Raw genomic sequence first — 23,386 nt, 5'->3', positions numbered from 1 at the left:
ACACTGGCTCTACCCCTACTCTAAATCATATTTACATCTCCAAATGACTGTAAATACAAGCATTAAGATACTTCAAATGACAAATCAGAATTTGCAGCAAGTAGCATGAGCACTTTCTACACATCACATCATGCAAACGTCATTATATTACCTAAACTGCCTAATAACTTACCTCTCAATACCAGCATTGCGAGCCTCTGATGTTACAGTGCTCAAACAGCATGTTAAATAACCATTAAATAATCCTGTACATTCTTATCTGTTCTCTCCAGTAGTTTCCCAAGATTTAAGTAATTGTAGTAACTCTTAATGTACTCAATTTGAAAGAAAATTAAAGGTATGCTATTAAACTGGAAGAGAACTGCAGTACAGCTTACCTCCCACAGACAAACATATCTCCTACGTACTGCACTTGGAATATGTGTAACAACCCATGTTGGTATTAAGCTCTCTCCCTGCTTTACCTTTTCTGCAAAACATAATTAACTTTACATAGTCATGGCTTTGAAACAGTAACTGCACTTTTGCTAACAGCAGAATAAAAATAGCAGTCAAAATGCTCTCAGGTTCTTTAAATACAAGAAACAAAACCAAATTAGATGGTAACCACCACCTTTTTAGCTCCCCTGAAACAACAAACAGATACATGAATGAAAATCTGTACAAGAGAATTTTACAGCTGTTACCTACCTTTGACAGTAAAAACATTCTCTTTCAGTCTTATGGAATCATCTTCAGTTTCTGGAAGTTGCTTTGATTTTGTACACACTTTCCAAACCCTGATCAAACAATCCTGAGAACAGCTCACTAAGAAAAGGTCTGCACCTATTTGGTGAAAATAAATAAATAAATAAATAAAATAAATTAGAGCTATGTTTTCATTGTTTTTGCAACTAACGGGTAACTTACCATCTTTCCAAACACACACTACAGCATTATCCTAATTTTTTCTTATTTTACACAGCATTTTAAAATGCTGTCATATTTCAACATCAACTCACTCTCCCATTTCAAACTCTGCTAGTTTATAACACAGTGACTATGGACACTCCCCTACTTAAAAAAGACATGGAAAACATGGCAAAAACTGTACGTATTTTTCCCTACTACTTAGGGCCTTTACTCCCAAAATTCTAACAGTTCCAATACTGTTCAAGAACTTCTTTCCTCCTTTTTCAGGATTGTAGCATCCTCTAATTCCTTCTATTTCATCTTCTGCCACTGTAAGAACTGTCTGATTAGTGAACATCTGAACAGGTTCTCCTCTTAATTTCCTATTCTAAAAAAGAGGGGAGAAGAAAAGTACCATTTCCCTCTTTGAAAAAGCAGCCAACTCTTCCTCACTCAGGTACAGACATTTGCATATTAAAAAGGACAAGTTGCTATAAAAGTCCTAATTGTTTGCACTGAGGTACTAGTCAGGTAAACATACTTGAAGAAAGCAAGACAAAATGAAGGATGCAAGTATTCTGTAATACTACAGTAGCCATAATTTTGATAACTAAAATATAACTGCAGCGTTAAGTTCAACAATTCTTATGTTTTAACATGACACAAACCTCTATCTTGATTTTTAGTATCTGTACCACCACCTCAGAAAAAAAAAAAAAAAACAAAACACAACCACAAAAGCTTAGGTGTTACAGTGCACCAAAGGGGTTGGAAGGGTAAAACAGCAGTACTGTCATTACACCAGTACTCCACTCATCCTTCATACTGACCACAGGCTGCCCACTCAATGCCTCTTATCCAATCTTCATGGCCAGGGAGCATTAACATTTTCTGAAACTGAATAAAAACTCCTGTTACATCATAGAAATGCACTCAATTACAACACACGTATCAGCAATTAGCTTTGGATTTTCAAGTCTTTTACATTTACAGCTTCTACTATATGAAACTGGAAAAGTAAGCTGCCACTAAGGATTGTAATTTGCTGACAGATTTTAAATAGACCTTTTGGCGTTTGCCACCACTGGGTAAAGACATAACACATTATGGCACTTCCCCTACATATATGCAGGAAAGAACGAGAATTTAAGATGCTTACCCTGAAGAGGCTCCAGTTTCTCTATGATACAAATGATTACTTATTTTTTTTTAAGTTTATCAAGCTTATAGTGATACGCACAGAAAAATATAATGCAGGTACAACGTGGTAAATGATTTCTATTACATGTATGAAATGGATGCACCCACAGATAATGCGAGAAATTTATACACGTAAAATCAAGTGTAAAAAGAAGAGTAGGTGTTTTGAAATTATTTCAGTAATTAACTTGTAATACAATACTATTAATAAGAATTACTTCTGAAGGTAAAAATATTCTCTATGTTTCTTAAGATTATTGACTAAGGTTCTAAGGAAAGTATACATCAAGAACGGTATATGCTGATGGTAAACTGCATGAACAAAGGCTCAAGAACAGAGGAATGCAAACAGTCTGAAGACTGAAATATACAGTAGTATATTTTCATTCATAACATGCAATATTACTATGTTACATTTTGATTCAGTTACACACGTTTACTGCTTACTTAGCACTTCGAATCATAGAATCATAGAATAGTTAGGGCTGGAAAGAACCTTAAGATCATCAAGGTCCAACACCCCTGCCTTGGGCAGGGATGTCTCACACTAAACCATGTCATCCAAGCCTCTGTCCAACATAGCCTTGAACACTGCCAGGGATGGAGCATACACAGCTTCCCTGGGCAATCCATTCCAGTGCCTCACCACCCCCACAGTAAAGAACTTCTTCCTTATATCCAATCTAAACTTCCCCTGTTTAAATTTTAACCTCTTACCCTTGTCCGATCACTACAGTCCCTAATGAAGAGTCCCTCCCCAGCATCCCTGTAGGCCCCCTTCAGATACTGGAAGGCTGCTATGAGGTCTCCACGCAGCCTTCTCTTCTCCAGGCTGAATAGCCCCAACTTTCTCAGCCTGTCTTCATACAAAAGGTGCTCCAGTCCTCAATCATCCTCGTGGCCCTCCTCTGGACTTGTTCCAACAGTTCCATGTCCTTCTTATGTTGAGGACACCAGAACTGCACACAATACTCCAGGTGAGGTCTCACAAGAGCAGAGCAGAGGGGCAGGATCACCTCCTTCGACCTGCTGGTCACGCTCCTCTTGATGCAGCCCAGGATGCAGTTGGCTGTCTGGGCTGCGAGCACACACTAAAGCCGGCTCATGTTGTTTCTCATCGACCAACACCCCCAAGTCCTTCTCCACAGGGCTGCTTTGAATCTCTTCTCTGCCCAACCTGTCGCTGTGCCTGGGATTGCTCTGACCCAGGTGTAGGACCTTGTACTTGGCATGGTTAAACTTCATGAGGTTGGCATCAGCCCACCTCACAAGCGGGTCAAGGTCCCTCTGGATGGCATTCCTTCCCTCCAGTGTATCAACCGAACCACACAGCTTGGTGTCATCGGCAAACTTGCTAAGGGCGCACTCAATCCCACTGTCCATGTCACTGACAAAGATGTTGAACAAGACCGGTCCCAGCACTGATCCCTGAGGGACGCCACTCGTTACTGGTCTCCAGCTGGACATTGAGCCATTGACCACAACTCTCTGTGTGCAGCCATCCAGCCAGTTCTTTATCCACCGAGTGGTCCATCCATCAAATTGATGTCTCTCCAATTTAGAGACAAGGATGTCATGTGGGACAGTGTCGAATGCTTTGCACAAGTCCAGGTAGATGACATCAATTGCTCTACCCCTGTCCATCAGTTCTGTAGCCCCATCATAGAAGGGCACCAAATTGGTCAGGCAGGATTTCCCCTTAGTGAAGCCACGCACCTTGTTGTTTTTCATGTGCCTTAGCATGCCTTCCAGGAGAATCTGCTCCACGCTTTTGCCAGGCACAGAGGTGAGACTGACTGGTCTGTAATTCCCTGGGTCCTCTATTTTCCCCTTCTTGAAAATGGGGGTTATATTTCCCTTTTTCCAGTCATCAGGAACTTCACCTGACTGCCACGATTTTTCAAATATGATGGCCAGCAGCTTAGCAACTTCATTTGCCAGCTCCTTCAGGACCTGCGGATGGATTTCATCAGGTTCCATGGACCTGTGCACCTTCAGGTTTTTAAGATGGTTTTGGACCAGATACTCTCCTACAGTGGGCTGAAGGTCTTCATTCTCACAGTCCCTGCGTCCATCTTCCAAGACTTGGGTGGTGTGGTCAGAGCATCTGCCAGTGAAGACTGAGGCAAAGAAGTCATTCAGAACCTCAGCCTTCTCCAAATCTAGGGTAGCCAGTTCTCCTGATAGCTTTCGGAGAGGGCCCACACTGTCCCTAGTCTGTCTCTCATTTGCAACGTACCTGTTATCTTTCTGTTATCCTTCTGTTATCTTTCCTGTTATCTTTCACATCCCTAGCTGATTTTAATTCTAACTAGGCCTTAGCTTTCCTAACCTGGTCCCTAGCTTCCCGGACAAAATCCCTGTACTCTTCCCAGGCCGCCTGTCCTTGCTTCCACCTTTCATAAGCCTGTTTTTTCCCCTCAGAGTTTCCTCGGCAGCTCCTTATCCATCCAAGGAGGTCTCCTGGCTCTCCTGCTGCACTTCCTTCTAGTTGGGATGCAACATTCCTGAGCTTGTAGCAGGTGATCCTTGAATATCAACCAACAGTCTAGTCCCCTCTGCCCTCTAGGGATATATCCCATGGAACCTTCTTACTACGCAGGTTCCTGAAGAGGCCAAAGTCTGCTCTGTTGAAGTGAGCTTGCAGTGAGCTTGCTACATGCTCTTCTCATTGTCCTAAGGATCCCAAATTTGACCATCTCATTATCGCTACAACCAAGGCTGCCCTGGAGAGGCACATTTCCAACCAGCCCTTCCCTGTTGGTGAGCACAAGGTCAAGCACGGCACCTCTCCTTGTCAGCTTCTCTATTACTTGCAGAAGGAATTTGTTTTCCACACAATCAAGAAACCTCCTGGATTGCTTGTGCCAGGCTGTACCATCCCTCCCTCAGGATGGCTGAAGTTCCCCATGAGAACAAGGGCCTGCGAGTGTGAGGCTGTTCCTATCTGTCTGTGGAGGGCTTCAACCACAGATTCTTCTTGGTCAGGCAGTCTGTAACAGATCCCACAGTAATGTCTCCCATCGCTGTTCTTCCTTTAACCCTGACTCACAGACCCTCTGTTAACTGATCACCTGTCCCCAGACAGAGTTCCATACTCTCCAGCCTATCCCTAACATAAAGGGCAACACCCCCTCCCTGCCTGCCAGGCCTGTCTTTTCTAAAGAGCCTGTAACCTTCCATTCTAACACTCCAGTCACAGAAGCCATCCCACCATGTTTCTGTGATACACATACCATTTGTTTTTCTTTCCCAGAAAAAGCCCTATTTCCATGACATTTTTGATCCCAAATTAACTTAAAATGTCTGAAATCATAGAATCATACAATAGTTAGGGTTGGAAAGGACCTTAAGATCATCAAGTTCCTACCCCCCTGCCATGGGCAGGGACACCTCACACTAAACCGTATCACTCAAGGCTTCGTCCAACCTGGTCTTGAACACTGCCAGGGATGGAGCATTCACAACCTCCATGGGCAACCTATTCCAGTGCCTCACCACCCTAACAGGAAAGAATTTCCTCCTTATATCCAATCTAAACTTCCCCTGTTTAAGACATTAGTGTAGTTTAGTATGAACAACTATCACATTACTTGTGGCACTGTATTCTGCTAAAACCCTTACCTAGGCCTACTAAGGGTTAAGATTAAATGGTAGACTCTGCTATCGGAGAGCCTGCAACATTAAAAAAAAAAAAAAAAAAAGCCCTCTCAAAATCTGTCTTTGCCTTTAGAGAGGAGATGGTGAGCAACAGAGCAACAGTGACTCACCTAATTTGTATGAGTATGAAAAATACATACTCAGAAATTACTGCCTCTCTTTGGTCCAACATTCCTGCTGTTCTCTAAAACAACCTTCCCATCAAACAACAACATTTAGATTCTCCTTGTTCTGCATTTGTAGTCTTAATGTTATAGCATGATCTGTGTATGAGACACATGACCAGAACAGCTTAACAGAAACTTCCAAATCGCACAGTTTTGGTCTTAAGAACGTATTCTCACAGCCACCTAAGCCTCATCTGGCTAGTCATTTCTGCACTCACTGGCACTTCTGGATGTGGCATTCCAGATAGATGTTCATGTTAAACACCCAACTGGTTATCTGTAAATAAAGGCAGAATCAGCCCAGGATGAGAGATCAAGCAGCAACCTAAAGGTTTTTCTGAAGACTGCATGTTTCCAGCAGTACATTAAAAAAATTTAAAAAAAAATAAAAGAAAAAAAACACAAAACTTTTTAGCAATATGTATTTCAGATAATAAATAAAACACCTATTTATTCATTCACTTATATGATCTTTGACACAATGCTCTGTATTTTACATTGACCAGTGCTAGGCAGCAAATTTAGTCCCAACTGAAGGACTGGTTCTAGCTGAACTGCTAACATTCTTGTCTTTTATGGTTACTTTTATGTTAAACAGTGCGCATATCTCCTGAAACTTGACTTTAATATTAATCTAAACACACATCTAATAATTTTCCTGTTTTCAAGGTGTTGAGGTTTTTTTTACATTACCTTTATCTCATATCAAAGAGAACTATTAAGAAAAGCAGACATTTACTTTCTCTTTTTAAAGAGTACTCTGCTTACTCTGGGGTTATTTATATCACCTCAGGTTTTTAAGTCACTTCCCAAACAGGCATTTAGTCACTGCTTAATGTTAAGTCATGCATGCAGTTCTTCTGTGCTACAGAACAAGCACTCACTCAAAATTTTCACTATCTTGTTTCCCATAAAAATAAAAACTGTCCACTGAAACCGAGGAAGGAGTAATGCTGCCGTCATGCCTTCTGCTTAGGTTTTTTTGTACTGTTTTTGGCATTTTCTTTGAAGTCTGTGTCCCTTGGTATCACACATTGTTCAGGTGTATTCTGTTCTAAAACTGCATCAATTTAAAGCTTCTTGCAGATGCACATGGTCATTATTTGTAAATTATTCAATCAATTTTTTTATTATTGCCTAGGTTGTAAATACACATATTTTGATCTGTCATTCTTCCCAAAGGTTTTGTTTCTATAGTCTCATATTTCTCCTTCTCCATTTCAGTTTTCCCCTTGGTCCTCACTGGATACATATGAAGTTACAGTACCAACAGTTCAATCTAACGAAAGCTCATGGTCTGACTCACCTACTTTGCAGGCTTTCCCACACTTCTTAATTAGTTTCTGAGCATTCCAGTTCCTTCTGTTTTAGATAACTAAAGCTGTTCTGTAGGTAGCAGAACTAATGAAGCCAGACTGTTTGTGAACATGCCCAGCACAGTCTGCACAACTAACTGCCCACACTTTGGGTTCATGTCCTTCAGGACCAGGCTGGTTATTGCTTGGCAAATTTGGCAGAGGTCCAAGACTTCTCATCTTTTCTTCATTGGACCCTAGAAGTGATACCCCTCCTCTTCCCAGCTCTTAATGCAATAGAACTAGAAAGAGCCTGAATTATCTTTGAGTCCCTTATTACACTTTTCAATTAGGCCTAATTATTTGGGGGAAACACAGTCAAACGTGCACTGCAATATCTTCTCTCAGAAACTAAGCTCAACACAGAACTGTTTTGTCTTAAAGCTCTATTTTGATTCTCTGGTTTACTTACCTCCTCTCCATAGGCTTGTAATATCTCAAGCAGGAAGAGACATAATGGTTTCTGAAATATTGTTCCCTAGGTATTTTTATAAATCAATACCTTCTTTCAAGAACTCGGAAAAGCAAAGAGTTCATTTTCTCTCTACTGTTTAACACAGTAAGAGATCTACAGGTAGAAAGTCTTAAAAGATTTGAAGGCTGCCCACTCAACTTCAAAAACCAAGTCGTTTTTATGAATAAATATATTTTAGCTGAAAAATTAATGAGTTTGCCAAAAAGCAGCCTGAATCAGCTAACTGAAGACGCCTCAACCTTCATTACTGTAACAGTGCCCTCCAAGCTTCATTAGGATATCCCATTATTAACTTACATTCTGCCTTTGGGTTCATATAATCTTTTTTAGGATGTTAACTAAAAAAGAGGTTTCCAAGAGTCACAGCTAACAGGGCAGAGCTACAGGCCTTACCAGTAACAGAATGATGCAGAAGCTTAGATTCCACATACTCAGCACTCTTCTATGCCAAGTTCTAGCAAAAAATAGCAGAATGAAAGTAACATCCTTCAAATATATTTAAAAGTTCTACAGAAGCCATTATAGAAAGGTGTCAGCAGAACTTATAAAGAGAGCCTCCTTGTAACAGCTAGGAAGGAATTTGTATTAGAAGGCTTGCAAAGATGTTTTCATTCTGTTAACAGCCATAATACACTACACAGGCACTTTTACTCCACATGGAATTAAATTTGGGCTCTTCTCTTTTAGATCTGTACAGTCTACTTAGTTAAAAGAGATGCTCTAGAAAGTTAAGACAGACATCAACCAGAAGTCCCACCTCATTTAAAAAAAAAAAAGAGATTCTGAATGCCAGCTCTGCCAAGATAGCTGGTGAAAATACTTCCTAAAACTGAAGGTGTGAAAAATAACACATGTAAAGTAAGAGAAAATTCCGCACCCCTTGTACAAACAAGGTCTCCTACCTCCAAAAATAGACAGCACCATAAATTACTTATGATGGAGCTTGTTTATTCCAGTTACTTTTCTTTATCCCCCACTGACTCTATTTAAGAACAGCTAAGAATGTTGTTATATTCAAAAGTTTGGTCAACAACTGGCAAAATAAGTTACATATATCTAAACATTTTTAGCACTCAAACTGGATATTATTTGTTAATTTGAACCATACAAGAAAGTAAGCTCCAGATCTTGAATGAGGAAAATCAACTGCACAGCCCTAAGATAAAAGCTTTTCTTCAGCATACTAAGAAGCATAAGTGGCATTCTGCCATTGCTAATTCCCAGAGAATCTCATTAAACTGACTTACTGACATAATTCATAAGCTATATAAAGGAAACAAAACAAAAGCAGCTAAGAAATCAACCCTTCTTTCTTTCAGTGGTCAAGAAATCACTGAACATAGCAGATAAAGGCTGAAGTATTTATTTAATAAACAACAACAACAAGATCTTGCTATTGTATATGGCAGTACAAACAGGCAAAAACATCTATAAGGCAGCTTTTATCTCTCTCAAAAAAAAGCAAAAGGGACTATTTATTCTTTAATCTCTGAGGTCACTGTGTCCAAACGAATCCAGAAGTGTCTGTGATTTCTACATATGTAATTTTCAATGGAGGCTTCTGAACGGTAGGTTCATTGGTAATTGGAGTCAGTGTTTGTAGCTTGACCTTCAGTTGGGTTGTTTGTTTTTTTTTTTTAAGGGAGTGATAGAAAGAAGTGACACTGACTTCTGTTTTGGAAAACAGTCATTCAACATATGCTTTAGAGTCTAACAAATGCAAATGCAAAAGAGATGCAACAGAGGACAGAATCTTCCTAGTGCTCCAAAGGAACATTTATCTGAATGAAAAACTTAAGATTGCCAGCTTCCAAATAATACATTAAAAATGTGCATGCTTTTAGAAGATCACATACCCCTTCAAATACTTCCTTTGGCATTCAAAAGCATTCAGCACAAAGAGCATACTTAGCAACAAACATACAGTTCCACAAATAAAAACTGCAACAGTTCTCTTTTAAGAGTTTATAAAATGAAAGGAACATCATTTCCATATGAAACCATTTAATGCATGGACACTGAATTCAGAAGGACAGTCATAGCTGTGGGAACAGAAATACAGAGTATCTTCATAGAGGGAAAAAATAAGAAAAACTAACACTTATACGCACTGAATCCAACTTCAACATTCTGTACTTCCATTTCATCATTCCTAGGGAATGAATGAATTAGGTAGTTGCATGTTATGGCTATCCAGAGATGCAGAAGCTAATGAAGACACCCCCCCCCCCAAAAAAAAAAAATGCAGCACAAATGAAAAGAAGCAGAAGATATGAGCACTGTTCTGAACAAGAGACAAAAACTGATTACCTGATCATTCTGCTGTATAAACAAACTTATTTTGCAGTCATCACCACCACAAGCCAGTACTGGTACTGGAAAGGAAAAAAAGCCTTCCATTACCCAAGTGACAAAATCCAATATTGTAGGATATACATAAATATGTAGACAATACAGTATCAATAAATACATTAATACAGACAAGCAAGCACAATACCATTTTTTTTAAGTTTTCTTAGAGACCAAATACTATTTGAAATAAACTAGTACAACAGCACAAAACTCTGAAGTTATTTTGGCATGTAAATAATAACTACAAATACTTAAGATGCTAAAGAGTATTTTCCTTCAAACTCCCATATCTGTGGGAAGTTCAAATACTAGATTTTAGTTAATTATGTGTATTTTATTGATCTCAGCAGCCAAGTTGGAAACTGTAGTCCAATTGAAAATGGGGGGCAGTGACTGGCAAAGCTCTTCAAATTCACTTGCTCCTTTTTTATTTTCACCTGTTGTAATTCAGTTCTGAGGAAACAATTACTTGTCAGAGTCCAAGCTACGGCAACACAATTATCCAAGTGGTAGGAAGAATCACAGTACACGATAAAACAGATGATCAAGATCAGTGAAACAGTAAATCCTATTCCCAGCATTTTAGCAGCAGAGTTTCTGCAGACATTGCTAGACAAAAAGCAACCAACCAAACAAAACAGGATTAAGCACCTCCTCGAGACTTAGAAAATAGCTGTAAGGAAACTCTTTAACTAAAAGGCTGCCAGCAAAGTCCTTAAGCTGTGACTCCAGCAGCAAGTGATTTTTCAAGTTTTTACGAACAGTCTATTGGCCTTCCCCATCTGACTTCTTCACAAAAATGGCTCCTAACTTTTTTTTATAATTTCTTTTCAAGGACAATCAGTTAAAATACTAGGCATCATGAACTTCAGTGTCTTTTGGAAGTTAAAGCATCCATTACGTATGAATCAATTTTCAGTGAAAGCTTTAAATTCCTTTGATTGGTAAAATTGCAAATGCTTCTAGTTCAGGAGAGTAGTTTACGACTTTCAGAAAACCAAATCTGTATTTAATTCCTGACTCAAGAACTTCAGACTGTCCTCAAGAGAAAAGCTTCTTTAAATCTTAATACAGCTGCCAAATAGCCTTCATAAGGATTTCAGAACAACTCCTGAAGTTATCATAGACCATTTTTCCCTGAAGCTCATTAAATTCCAAACTGATATTACAGATTAAAGTTTCTGACAAAACAATCAGCAGTGAGATTTTTAATAATATATTTAAACTACTTTATTTAGATTTTGGAATTAATATCATACTCTGAATAAAAAAAAAAAAAATCAGTTGTATGGGCTACTTTGCCAGGTTTAAGGAGAAAACACAGAACATGGGTCTGCTATATTAAAAGACCCTTTAGGAAATTTATAAATCTATTTCTGAGGGGAAACATCTCTAACCATACATTTATGGTTCAAAATCTAAACTGTTTCTTTACAGCTTTAGCAGCACAAATCATATTGGAACTGGCATTAAGAACATAAATGTATAGGTTGTTTTTAATTCCATATGAGACCTTCACAAATAATTTCTCATTTGAAAATAAATTCAGTTCTTCAGAAAAATAAAGTACTCTTTTTCAGGTTGAGCACTGTATTGTTTTGGATAATTAATCTGAACTGAGATAGGAAGAGGCCATAATAAAGGACTGTCCTGCTCTGAATGCAACTTCAAGCAACACTGGGCTTCGGTGACCACCCCAGCAGAATAAAATGCTTGCTATGACACCATTTAAAGAAGCTTCAAGCACTCCATGCAATTTTGGTTTCAGAAGCATTTAAAGAATATGATAGTCTTCATTTAAGATGTTTCCAAAATAAATGTTCACTTCTTTTATATACATCATGACTTCAACACTAAAAAGAAACACGACCCTAAAGCATTACAGTGAGAATCTCTTACCTGCACAGTATCATAAATGAAGAAATAATCTATTGCTCTGCAATATGAATTTTATACGCATTAAACTGGCACCACAGACACTTCATTTCTAACAAAAGTTCACAATGGAGGTAACGATTTTTATTTACCCCCTAGCCTTTTTATTTCGGCTCAACAAGCACCTGTTAGCATATTTATAGGAAAAAGATGTTTAAAGTTCTTTAGCTATGCAGATGCTGCTTTTGATATCAGACATTAGCATTTTCAGATGGGACAGCGCACCTTGATAGCGCTTTCATATCTCCCAGAATTATCACAAGCCAAAGAATAAAATAAGCTCCTATATAACTGCTCCAGAGGCATGCAGTCAAACACCACATCAGTGTGGAACACATGCAGCAAATAGTTGAAAACTCCAGATACAGTAAGAAACTCCAAAAGGCTCTAATGATACTTAAACACAAACATTATTCAACACATACATCTGGCTTGATGATACATTTAGTTGTCTGAGGTTTTTTTGATTTTGGGTGGTTTTTTTTTAAATCTTCTACATACTTGCAACAGAAGAATGTGCCTGTGGCAGTCTACAGAATCTGAACATTTGTATCAATATAAAACTACACAAATCATACTGAACAGTCAGGTTAAACTTGGCCAGCATTTCAAGTTTTTAAGACTGAACAGGTGATAAATACTGCTCATTCATCTGCAATTTCTAATGCAGGCCTGTAGATTCTTTTTCCAGATCTTGCCCTTCAATCCAAACAAGAACATGTATATGCAGCAGCACCACAAGGAGTGGGTGAAACAAACAGCATCATCCTACCCCAATCACTTATAGCCCTGCTACCCTCTTTTTAAGCTCCCTGTCTCAAGAGTTCAAGTAAAGAACTCCACTTCAGTAGCATTTTGAAGGCACTGTAATCAGACATTATTTTTCAAACTCCTAAGAAGAAAATCCTTAGATACAAGACACCAGTGAAAATCTTTAGATACAAGCAGCAGCTTAGGCTGATTCTGTAGAAAAAAAAAAAAAATAAATAATACAGCACAGGGGTATGAAGTCAGTCAAATTAAAATCTGTTGGGGGGATTTCTTAGATTTTACATATCCTGCATTGATATTCAAGACGTGCAGCCGTACTTACCATTGCTGCCAGGCAAGAAAGATAAGCAGACATCCATAACAAATCCATTTCCAAACTGCAGAATTTCAATGCATTTAGCTAGGAAACAAGCACAGACAGCGCTGACCTCATTCATCAGTATTACAGTTATACTCTCATTTCCTACTTCATTATGTAGCTAAAATTTCTCATTCAATTTTAAAAAGCTGAAAAACTTTCACTTTTTTTCAGAAGCCTAAATAACACTATCCTCTGTGGAGCCACGGAAACTCATCCAGTTAAAAGTTAAATCACTATTCTCCACTGAGTATTAAAGCTGTACAGCTTCACTGTGGTAACATATCAGAAGTGATAAATATTGCAAATAATATCCTGTGGCAACAGCATTCACTACACAGAAAGCTAAAACTCATTCCATGAACTGAGCAGATAGAGAGAAGAGCAAAAACTTGCTAACACCCCTGAGATCCTACAAGTGGCTCAAATGGTTGGACTTGATGATCCTGAAGGCGTTTTCCAACCTAGTTGATTCTCTGATTCTATGAATGGTCACCCATAATCAGAGTAATCAACAGTATAGCAGAAAAAAACCTCTAACAATAGCAAAAGGATAGGACAGGACATCATGGTGTTCTTTGGGAGCAGGAGAAATGCCTTCCAGAACGTGGGACTGAAGATCAGTAACTCCCACCTATTTTACTCATAAAGGCAGCATAACGCAAAATCCTCAAGTACACCAAATAAAAGCAAGTAGCTTGAGAGGGCAGTCAGTACAATTCAACTTAAAAGCAACACTTTAAATCTAGATTAGCCACCCTATTTATTTCTTACATATTTCAAAGATCTGTTCTCCCATATTTTCATGCAAGGGCCTAGTTTACCAGGTCAATATTCTACTATCCCAAACTTCATAGGACTCAAATCAATAGTAACAAAGAAGTGACCATTTTAACCTCACTTTTTTAATGCCAGCATTAATTATTTTTCTTCACACACACACATACATACATATAGATTATCTGCCCCCACATTACAGGCCAAAATGACGTTCTGCAAAAAAATCATTTTGCAGAACAACACAGACCCAAAGTTGTTTAACTAGCATAACCCTTAGCTTTCAAAAAGCAATACAGTGGTTTGATGTACCAAAGCTGCAGGAGAAATCAATGTAGTTGCATTAAAAGACATCAGTATTTAGCAGAGTATTTCAGTGGATAAACACGTGTCATTTTTATTAACCCAGTTTGTTGTTCCTAAACTTTTTAGGATAGTTACCTTCTGAACCTTGCCGAGACCAGATTCTCACAGTAGAGTCAGAAGCTGCAGAAGCTATTAGCAGATTTAAATCAGGTTCATCTGACTGGTAGACAGCATCCACAGCACAAATAGCTTCAGCATGGCCTTTGAGAGGAACGCTTTTCACAAGCTGAACACATCAGAAAGCTTTAAATTCCAGTAATTTATCTGAGACAATTTTTAAAGACATTTTAAGAAATATTTTAACACTGAAAACAAATCACACAGCTAGCTGCAAAGGCACAGCATCTGCCAACCTATGCTTAAGCTACAGCATACTCCAGGAAAAAAGAAAGAAGGGATACATAATAATGACTATTAACATGATAACATTTTGTTCAAAGCTGAACAGAATTAAGCATTCCTGCATACACTATATAAAACTCACCACTCCTTGAGGAAAGCTGGAAATAGGACAGAAGTTAGGAAGAGTAGTTTTCCTTTCTTTTTCTCCTTCTCTTGCCCCTCACCCTAAGGAACATCTCGTAAAAGTCTGGAGGCTGTCCACAGTGAAGGACACAGAGCAGAGAACACAATGGAAAAAGTAGCAGCTACAGCAGCTCTAGCAGCAATTTGTGTGTTCTCACAAATCAAAGCAGCCTTTTACTCCTTCAGAATATTGACATAAAAACCAAAATTTTTTTTTTTTAAAACACCTACCCCAACCTGGATAACATCCTGCTAAGGCCACCTATATACAAACACTACATTGTTGCACAGACTGACCAGAAATCACTAGAAATGGACATAAAGAAGGGAGGACGAAGGGTACAGGAAATATCAACTCAAAATGAACCTCATGGTTTGCAGATTTTAAGGCAGCTTAAAGGAAAGTGCTACATGAGATCAGAAAACTGATGACTCAAGAACAGACAGACAGGGTCTTTTAGGCATGCTAGACAATTCCACCTGACAACTGGTTAGCCAATTTCTTAATGAAGGCTGATTTGAAAAAGATAAATGATAGAAGAGACATTTCAAGTAACACACTGCACGACAGAATATCAAATCTGATGTAGACACACAGGGGTTCAAAAGTCAAGGTAAAATGAAGAGATATGAATAAGAAATACAGACAAAACAGGTATTTTGTGATACATGAGAAAGTACAGCAGGGGGAGTTTTAAAAAAAAAAGGGTACTGCTGCTCACCTGATCATTCCATGCTCCTGTTCCCTTCCATTCCCAAAGAATGAGTTGTTTATCAGAGCCACCAGAAATTAACTCTGTTTCAGAAGCTGAAAAATATGTTTTGGCAAGTTTTGTAAACACATACTTTTTAACAGCAGTCAACAGCATAAGCAGTTACATCAGTTACTACTCACAAAAATATAATCTATCAACTATAAGCATCTATCAAACTGTAAATTTCCATCAAACTAAAGTATGGCCGAGTTGCACAATGCACGACAGCTTAAGAGCAAAAGTATTCACTAAGACAACATAAAGAGAAAAGTCATTTCTCAAACACAACAGTGTAATATTTTCTCTTTTTGTTTGGTCTTTTTGGAAGTTAGGAAAATAAAGCAAGAGAAGTCTAACCAAAAAGAATTAAAAGGTTCATGTAAAAATTCCAACTCCTGAGTTCCCTGAAAATAATTTCTTTCACTAAATTTTAAGAAGAAAAATATTTTCATGCAACCAGCTGAAAGGATGGAAGTTTATATCACTATTAAAAAAGGAATCTTTTCATTTAAGTACTTCCCCCCCCCCCCCCCCAAACCAACAGGCATATTACATTAACAGTCTAATCAACAGCTCCAGTTTTCTTTGTGAGTTTCTATAAATACCAAAGGCCATGAATATATACTTTTGAAAAGCCTGCATTAAGCAAGTTTAAAACCTGGAATTACGATAAAGGAAAAGCCTCATAAGGGTCTCAAACATTCCCAGCTTGAAAGAATGTACATAAATAGCTCAAAGGCAGATGCCAGAAGGATGGTACCAGACACTCTTCAGTGGTGTCCAGTGACAGGACGAGGAGCAACAGCTGTAAGCGAAAACACAAGAAGTTTCACCTCAACATGAGAAAGAACCCCTTCACACTGAGGGTGGCAGAGCACTGGAACAGGCTGCCCAGGGAGGTTGTGGACTCCCCCTTTTCAAAACCCACCTGGACAGACTCCAGTGTAACCTGCTCCAGATGGCCCTGCCTTGGCAAGGGCGTTAGGCTACATGATTTCCAGAGGTCCCTTCCAACCCTGTGATTATTTTTTCACGGATATTACCTACATGCAGCTGAAAGCTTTACAGTCGGAGATTCCTTAAAAATCACTGCAAATTACTTTACAAAGTCAAAACGTGCAAAATTCCAGACCCTTCCTGAAGGGCCCGGCGACAGCAGAGGCCTTCCATCTGTCAGAGCCACCGCAGCCCCAGGCAAAACAGCCTCCAGGACTGGCGAGGGCTGAGGAACCCAAAAAAAGACATCCCGAAGAAACCCCGCTCTTGCCGGGCAGCTCACGAGTTTGGCGGCAAGGTTCCTGCGGTGCCACCTGTTAAGATTCCTTACAGGGAAACTGGGCTTAAGGTGAGAAGATGCTTGCTAACGGGTCAGCTCCATACTTCCTTCAGCTTACACCTACTGCCGGACTCCCTGCCTCTCCTCCCCAGCGAGGGGCAGGGTAGCAGCGGCCGCAGCACCGAGGGCAACCGCCCCCCTCCGCGGCACACACACCGCCCCCTTCTCCCCGAAACCGGCGACCCGAACCGAAGGGGACAAAGAGGCGCGCTAAAAAGGCAGCGCTACTCACCGCCGTCCCGCCGGCGGACCCAGCGCACGCAGTTCACCCTGCCGCCGTGCCCGCGGAGGGCGGCGGCCACCCGCCTCATCTGCGGGACAGACAGAAAGCACCAACATGAGGCTGCGCAGCCAGGCCCAAGCCCAAGCCCAAACCCAAACCCAAACCCAAACCCAAACCCAAGCCCGGTCCGTCCCGCCCCAGGCCGCATCAGCTCACCACCGGCTCGTAGAGGATGACGTCGCGGCAGCTGCCGAAGGCGAGGAGCCCCCCTCGCCCCCAGGCCACGGCCCCGCCGCCTGCCCGACTGGCGCAGCACGCAACGTGACAGACTTCCACGGGCGCCGCCATCTTCCTCCTCGCCGCATGCGTGACCTCACGTAGCTCCCGTAGCAACGACCCCCGCCATGGCGGCGTCCCGGGAGGCGGTGCCTCAGGCGGCAGGGGCCCAGCCAGGGCCGGAGCGGCCGGGCTGCCACGGTTTCGTAGGCACGGGGTGAGGGAGGGTCCATAGGAGGAGTCTGGAAGGCTGCAGGGAGAGCCAGGCGCTAGGCTTCCAGCGCTGGGATTAGTGCGAGGGAGTCCCGCGGGCCGGGCCTCGCCGGAGCAGCACCCGTCTGCCGGCGGAGGAGCTTAAAACGGACATTAAAAATCAGTGAAACCGCAATTAGTTTGTTGGGGGAGAGGAACGGGTGTTTGATTTGGTTTGCTTCGTGTTACTTTGTTTGTTTCGGGTGGGGTTTTTGTTTTGTTTTTTTCTTTAGGGGGAGAGTTTTAATCTCCATTGCACTTTCTGTCAAATACTCAAAAAGATTAAAAAGTTTAAAACTTTTATGTCAGGTCTTCTGTTTGGTTTAGGGTTGTTTTTTGTTTTGGGGGTGGGGTTTTTTGGTTTGTTTTTTTGTGTGTGTGTGTGCAGAAGTGGACCCTACACGTGCTAGGAAAGAACTATCAGATCATGCTGTTAATTGCCTATTGCTGATCTGTTTCCATCAACTGTAATGCCTCCCCCTGATAATCATTCTTAAGTCACTGCGCTCAGGGTGTATTTATATTACAGTGTATTATGATGTCCTACAATTACTGTCATACAAAGCATCAGAATTTGCAACTGAGCAATGGCCAGGGTCCCGGTGGGGTGCTCTGAATATGAGTACTTCTGTTTTTCAAGAAAAAAGATGAGGTTATAGCAGATTAGAGAATTACATCTGTTACTTCTCTAAATTATTATTGTTTCTTGATGTATTTGTCGCCCTCTTTGCCCAAGAAATTAAACCTAAGAAAGATAAATACTGCAGTAGTGTTCAGGTTTTTTACTTGAACACTAAAGAGGGATCATTAGAGGGTATTATGGTATCTGGACGTGCTGTGAGTTGTTCTGGCTGTTTGGCTCAAAGACTTTGCCAGTTCTCAGTGGCTACAACCTGTTATCCCACAGGCTATGTGGGAGTCTCAGCAGGACCTTCACGACATCCACTCTGCCTCCAAACACTCCTCCGCACACATGCAGAAGGCCCTGGAGCTGAGGCTGGGCTGACATATAAACAGACTACTCTGCCTACAGATCACAGCTAGGATATCCTGGAATAATCAAAGCTAAACTGAAAAGCTGGGAAGCCTGGGGTGGAGGGAGAAGACAGTTCTTCGTGGCTGTGCAGAGAATGGGGTGGGGTGAGGAGGAGCAGAAAGAGAAACAGCAGAAAGCAAGTGGTCACCCAGGGAAGCACTGTGCATAGCAGAGGTAACGCTTTGGACCCTAAATGCCTGGCCTTTATCCCACGTTGTGCCTTGCATGTGGGTAACCCTGTAAGCTGACACAAAAATGTCGCAGCCGGGCACAGCTTTTTCCAGTGGGGACGAGAGGAAAGAAGCTGTGCCGGATCGCATGCAAGATACAGCCAGAAACGTTAGCTGCTAAGGGAACAAATGACTCCTTGGAAAAAAATGCAGGGATCCAGTCATCAAAGCGTGCTTTAACTGAGGAGTGCTGTCCCGAGCTGCCGTGGATGGCTGCGCAGCAATACCCTTCTCAGCATGCCTTGCCAGGGCTGCAGTCGGGGCTCCGGCAGAAGGAGGTCGGGCACTGCCAAAAAGCTGGGCCATGTTATAGGAGTTGTGTTTGTTGCTGTGGGAACGCAGCTGGCTCTGACTGTGATTGTGGGTAGAAGTCTAGGCTTTTCCAAGGTGGATTTGGGGGGGGGATTCCTCTGAGACATGAAAAGTTTATTCATCTGACAGACAACCTGCTGCTGCTGCTGTCCTGTAAACGGCATGGCCCTGGATAATGTTTGTGTCAGAGAGGTTTAGAGGTGCACATCATGCCTGAGGGTGTGAGTGCACTGTGGCCCCATGTTGCAGTAGTAAAGTAGCCATTTTGATGGTAAACTCATGTCTACAAGTCAGGTTTTCCAGGCAGAGATGGCTTAGTAATCTTCATATGCTCTCTACCCAATTCAGTTATGCCTTCAAGCTTTTAGAGACTGAGAAAATACAGCACTAGTTAAAAAAAAATTGGTATATAGTATTTAATATATTTATCTAATTGCATCTATGCAATTACATGAAAATGTAATAATGTTGCAAATATGTTTTCATTCCCTACAAGTTTTGAAACTTACACAACATATTTAGCCTCATCTTCCTTTTCTTGTTTTATGAGTAAAATACAGTGTTGGATATATATTGCATGTATTGTTAATTGAATGCATGTTGAGAAGAAATCTGATCTTTGATAGATTAAATCAAAGTTTTTTGCTTTCCTTTATTGCGTGGGGTCATGTTGGTATAAAGGAATATAGATTGATAGACATGAGTCATTCTGCTTGATACTATAAAAAGGTTTAAAGGTTTAAAGTTTAATTATATGCAGTTTAATCTTCTAGAAGAATGTTTAAATGCTGTTAAACTACCAAAGCCAAGTACACAAAGGTTGGGGGCCTTGTTCTTGCAGGTTGTTGAACTTAGCCTAACTTTATGTGTCTTCACTGTATACATGCCTTATGAAGTAATCATTAGTGAAGTTACCTCATATTCAGGTACTGACTGCTATTTTTACTGTACATTGCTTGCCTCCAGTAGCAACCTGGATGAACAGTGCCTGGTATAGGAAGCATCTATTGACTATTTCAATTTCTATGTATTAGTTATATTGTGGCCCTCGGCGTCATTTGCTGTGTAGTATACTTAGCACAGAAATATATTTTTCCTAATAGCCTTCTTTTATTGTGCATGTGACTTCTACTGCCACAGGGACTGAATGTCTCATAATATCACTGTTAGGCAGAGGACTATTATTATATTCATTTTCTAGGTGACAGTTTCTTCCTGGACAGAATTCATAACAGAAGCACCATAGTTCTTCTGTGATAAAGTGCCTAATGTGGAAGGTGCAGGATAGCATTCAAGAGAGGTGCTAATCACCCACAGCACCCACTGCCTCCAGCTGAGGTTGCAAGTGTTCAAAACTTGGTAATGGGGTTCTAGTACTGGAACACTTAGGGCTGTTTCTGCAGGGCCAGGGTTTCATCTTGGGGATCAGAGCTGGAGTACTGTGAAAGTAAATAATAAACACTAGTGACCAAAGCCATAAAGATGAGTTTATATTATTTTCCAGCTTCACAGGGATACCCCATACAACAGCTAGGAACCACTCCATTGTCTTTGACTTTCTCAAGTACAAATCCAGCCTCCTCGTTTTTCCCACCTGTGGGATCTGATTCAGAAGGTATTTCTGTCTCCGAGGAATACTAACATGGCTTTGCTGGGATTTCTTTCCCTTGAGCATGTACCTACAAGATTCAGTGCCAGAAGGGACAACCAAGGACAAGTGCCATTCCCGAACTTACTGACTGGATCCATTAAAATTCAGAGCCAGGCTGGTTTTTGACTGCCACCAATTGGTTTGGGAATTGTGGGTCCAGTTTTCAATAAAAGATTTCCAGTGTATCTTGAGCATAATGAAAGCCTTAAGCATCCTTTTCAAATGCATTTCTTAAGACTAAAAAGTAGGTATTGCCACTTACATGGACTTGAAGTGTTTAAAACAAGTTTTTAAAGACAATTTCTCCTTTAATTCATCTCACTGAAGACTAAAAGTTGAATGATGTGAATGAAAGTAGTTGAAAGGAACAAATCTTAACTATAGCTATTTCCATTTTTCTTGAAGGCTGTTATTTTAAGCATTCTATGAATGGCTTACATTCCCAGTGCCTAAATGGATTTCTGATTTTCCAAAGAAAAAATAAACTTAATTATTTAGAAATATCATCAAAATTAGCTCTCCGAACAATGGCTATAATTGCTGGCTGAAAGACATTCCACAGAAAATCTCTCTGATTTTCTTCTTTTTTTCTGACTTTTTTCTTGTTTTAAAAAGAAGACCTAATGAAAGCATGACCTAGAAAATCGCTTGGGAGGAGAGAAAAAAAGAGAAAGGATGAAGCAGCTTGTCACATAATCAAACTGATTATGCATTATGTTTTTGAAGCAGAAACTCTAAAAGGAGACATGATAATAGGCATGTGTTCCAGAGGGCATGTGTACACACACACACAAAACAAAGAGTACATGGAAATGCCATCTGGAATAGTTTAAACCATATTTTGCTCTGGAATAGTTAAAAACCATGGTTTAACCACAGGCTTGAACCTGTCCTGCCACAGTGGCCACAAAATGCCCTGTACCATTCAAGTTGGCATCGTAGGTGACTGGTATTATTTTACCCCTCTGAGACCCACAGCGGGACGCCACCTGGACAGATGCCATGGGCAACAGAGGGGAAATAATTATATTTTGAAGGATGGAAAAAGTGTGTCCTATTTAATGCGTCTCAGCTTAAATAAGCAGGTCAGAAGACGACTTCGTACCCACTAGCATTAAGAAGACATTAACAGAAGAGGTGTTTCTTACAGAGATATAAGACTGAATGATAGCTGATGGGAAGGAAACTTAGAAGAGAAAAATATTGACAGAACATGAGCAAAAATATCCCAATGATAAATCAATCAAAGTATACCAGATATAGGAAACTGCTCTTTCTATATCTGGCTCCTTCTACATCACAAGTTCCTGTTCCTAACTGAACAGGAACTTGTGATACATCTTCAGATTTAAAGTAGTGAATTCAGATTTAAAGTAGCTTTTTATCTAAAGCTGGAGTTCAGCCTCCTTTTTATATATAATAATCCTAAAACCCAGGCTATTTGGGCATTGAGTAAATAACAAGACATCCATCAATAAATGTCATCTCTAAGTTGCTCTTTTCATTATGCAAAATTACTATATTTACGAGATGACACAGATACTTTTCACATACGAAAACATACAGCTAAAGCAACCAAAAGAAATTTAAACATCAAACGGCCACACAATAGACCCTAAATATCAGAAATCACTGTTAAAAAAGACATAGATCATTATTTTACTGTTCTTATTTCCTCCCTCCCAAATTAAGCAAAAAAACATATGAGATGAAAACCTAACTGGTTTATCAAAGTAACTGTTGAAGAGGTGAAGAGAAATGTTAAAACCAAGGTCCAAATCACCAGCCTGACTTAGGAACCCAATTTCTGTGCAATTGCTTAAGTGCTCTGAAGATCCATGCCCACATAGTTTAGCTTAATCTGTGCCATAGTTAATTTGACTCCCTGAATTAAATTAAAAAAAAATAAAAAATGAGTTTGCATTGGGAAAACACCATGAAATTGAGAAATTTTGAAAGAATGACTTCTAGAAACAGTGAAAGCTGCATTAGTTTAATCATTTGGACATACAACATAACTCACGTTGGCATTTCCAAGCACATGAATTTTAACTCCCACATGCTGATGCTTTTCAAGGTAAGTTACTTTGTTTACTTTTTCTTTACATTTCCAGTCACAAATATAACCATTTAAAAAAACAAAATACTGAAGCGGGAGCGTCTAGAGAATGAGGGCAAAAGCAATATCTGCTCTAGTGAGACTTACAGGACATTCTACAATAGCTTTGCATGAAAAAAAACAAGCAGAAGGGGCACATACCAAAAGCCTGCAGAGCACACTGAAATTCACTCACGAGAAGCAAACTTCTGCACAGTCAGTAGTAATAATACTCAGAGAGTAGATGTCTACGCTTCACGCTGCATTAACTGTCAACAAAATTAAACTTACACAGGCTAGAGTGAATTTTTACCTTATTTTGAGTGCATTAAAAATTGCCATTTTACTAAGGAATACTAGCAAAGTAAATTCCAACAACATTCCT

The 23,386-nt window shown here is 40.1% G+C and overlaps 1 protein-coding gene across 8 annotated transcripts in view; it reads right to left on the bottom strand.

The window, feature by feature from the left end:
- Window positions 1-17,523, bottom strand: part of ELP2 (elongator acetyltransferase complex subunit 2) — a 40,511-nt gene extending 22,988 nt beyond the window's left edge. For 3 of the 8 annotated variants that reach the window (XR_009742627.1, XM_061448999.1, XM_061449000.1), the window contains exons 1-8: window positions 17,363-17,522; window positions 17,156-17,234; window positions 15,555-15,640; window positions 14,383-14,533; window positions 13,129-13,206; window positions 10,059-10,123; window positions 1,722-1,788; window positions 691-825 (exon numbers count right to left, since the gene is read on the bottom strand). Coding sequence is in view for 5 of the 8 variants with exons in the window: in XM_061448999.1 (XP_061304983.1) it covers window positions 691-825; window positions 1,722-1,788; window positions 10,059-10,123; window positions 13,129-13,206; window positions 14,383-14,533; window positions 15,555-15,640; window positions 17,156-17,234; window positions 17,363-17,494 (793 nt within the window). In the remaining 3 variants the exon portion in view is untranslated. Of the gene's footprint in view, window positions 1-690; window positions 826-1,721; window positions 1,789-10,058; window positions 10,124-13,128; window positions 13,207-14,382; window positions 14,534-15,554; window positions 15,641-17,155; window positions 17,235-17,362 lie in introns of those variants that run through there. The other 5 variants (XR_009742626.1, XM_061448997.1, XM_061448998.1 and 2 more) reach the window with 3 other exon arrangements.
- Window positions 17,524-23,386: the final 5,863 nt, after the last annotated feature.

Source organism: Pezoporus flaviventris, unplaced genomic scaffold (genome assembly GCF_033815535.1).
Source record: "Pezoporus flaviventris isolate CSIRO_AGI_PZ_B2104156 unplaced genomic scaffold, CSIRO_AGI_Pfla_v1 ptg000007l, whole genome shotgun sequence".
NCBI classification, from domain to species: Eukaryota; Metazoa; Chordata; class Aves; order Psittaciformes; family Psittacidae; genus Pezoporus; species Pezoporus flaviventris.
Note: the sequence above shows the minus strand (reverse complement) of the source record. Positions and strands in the feature narration are given on the sequence as shown.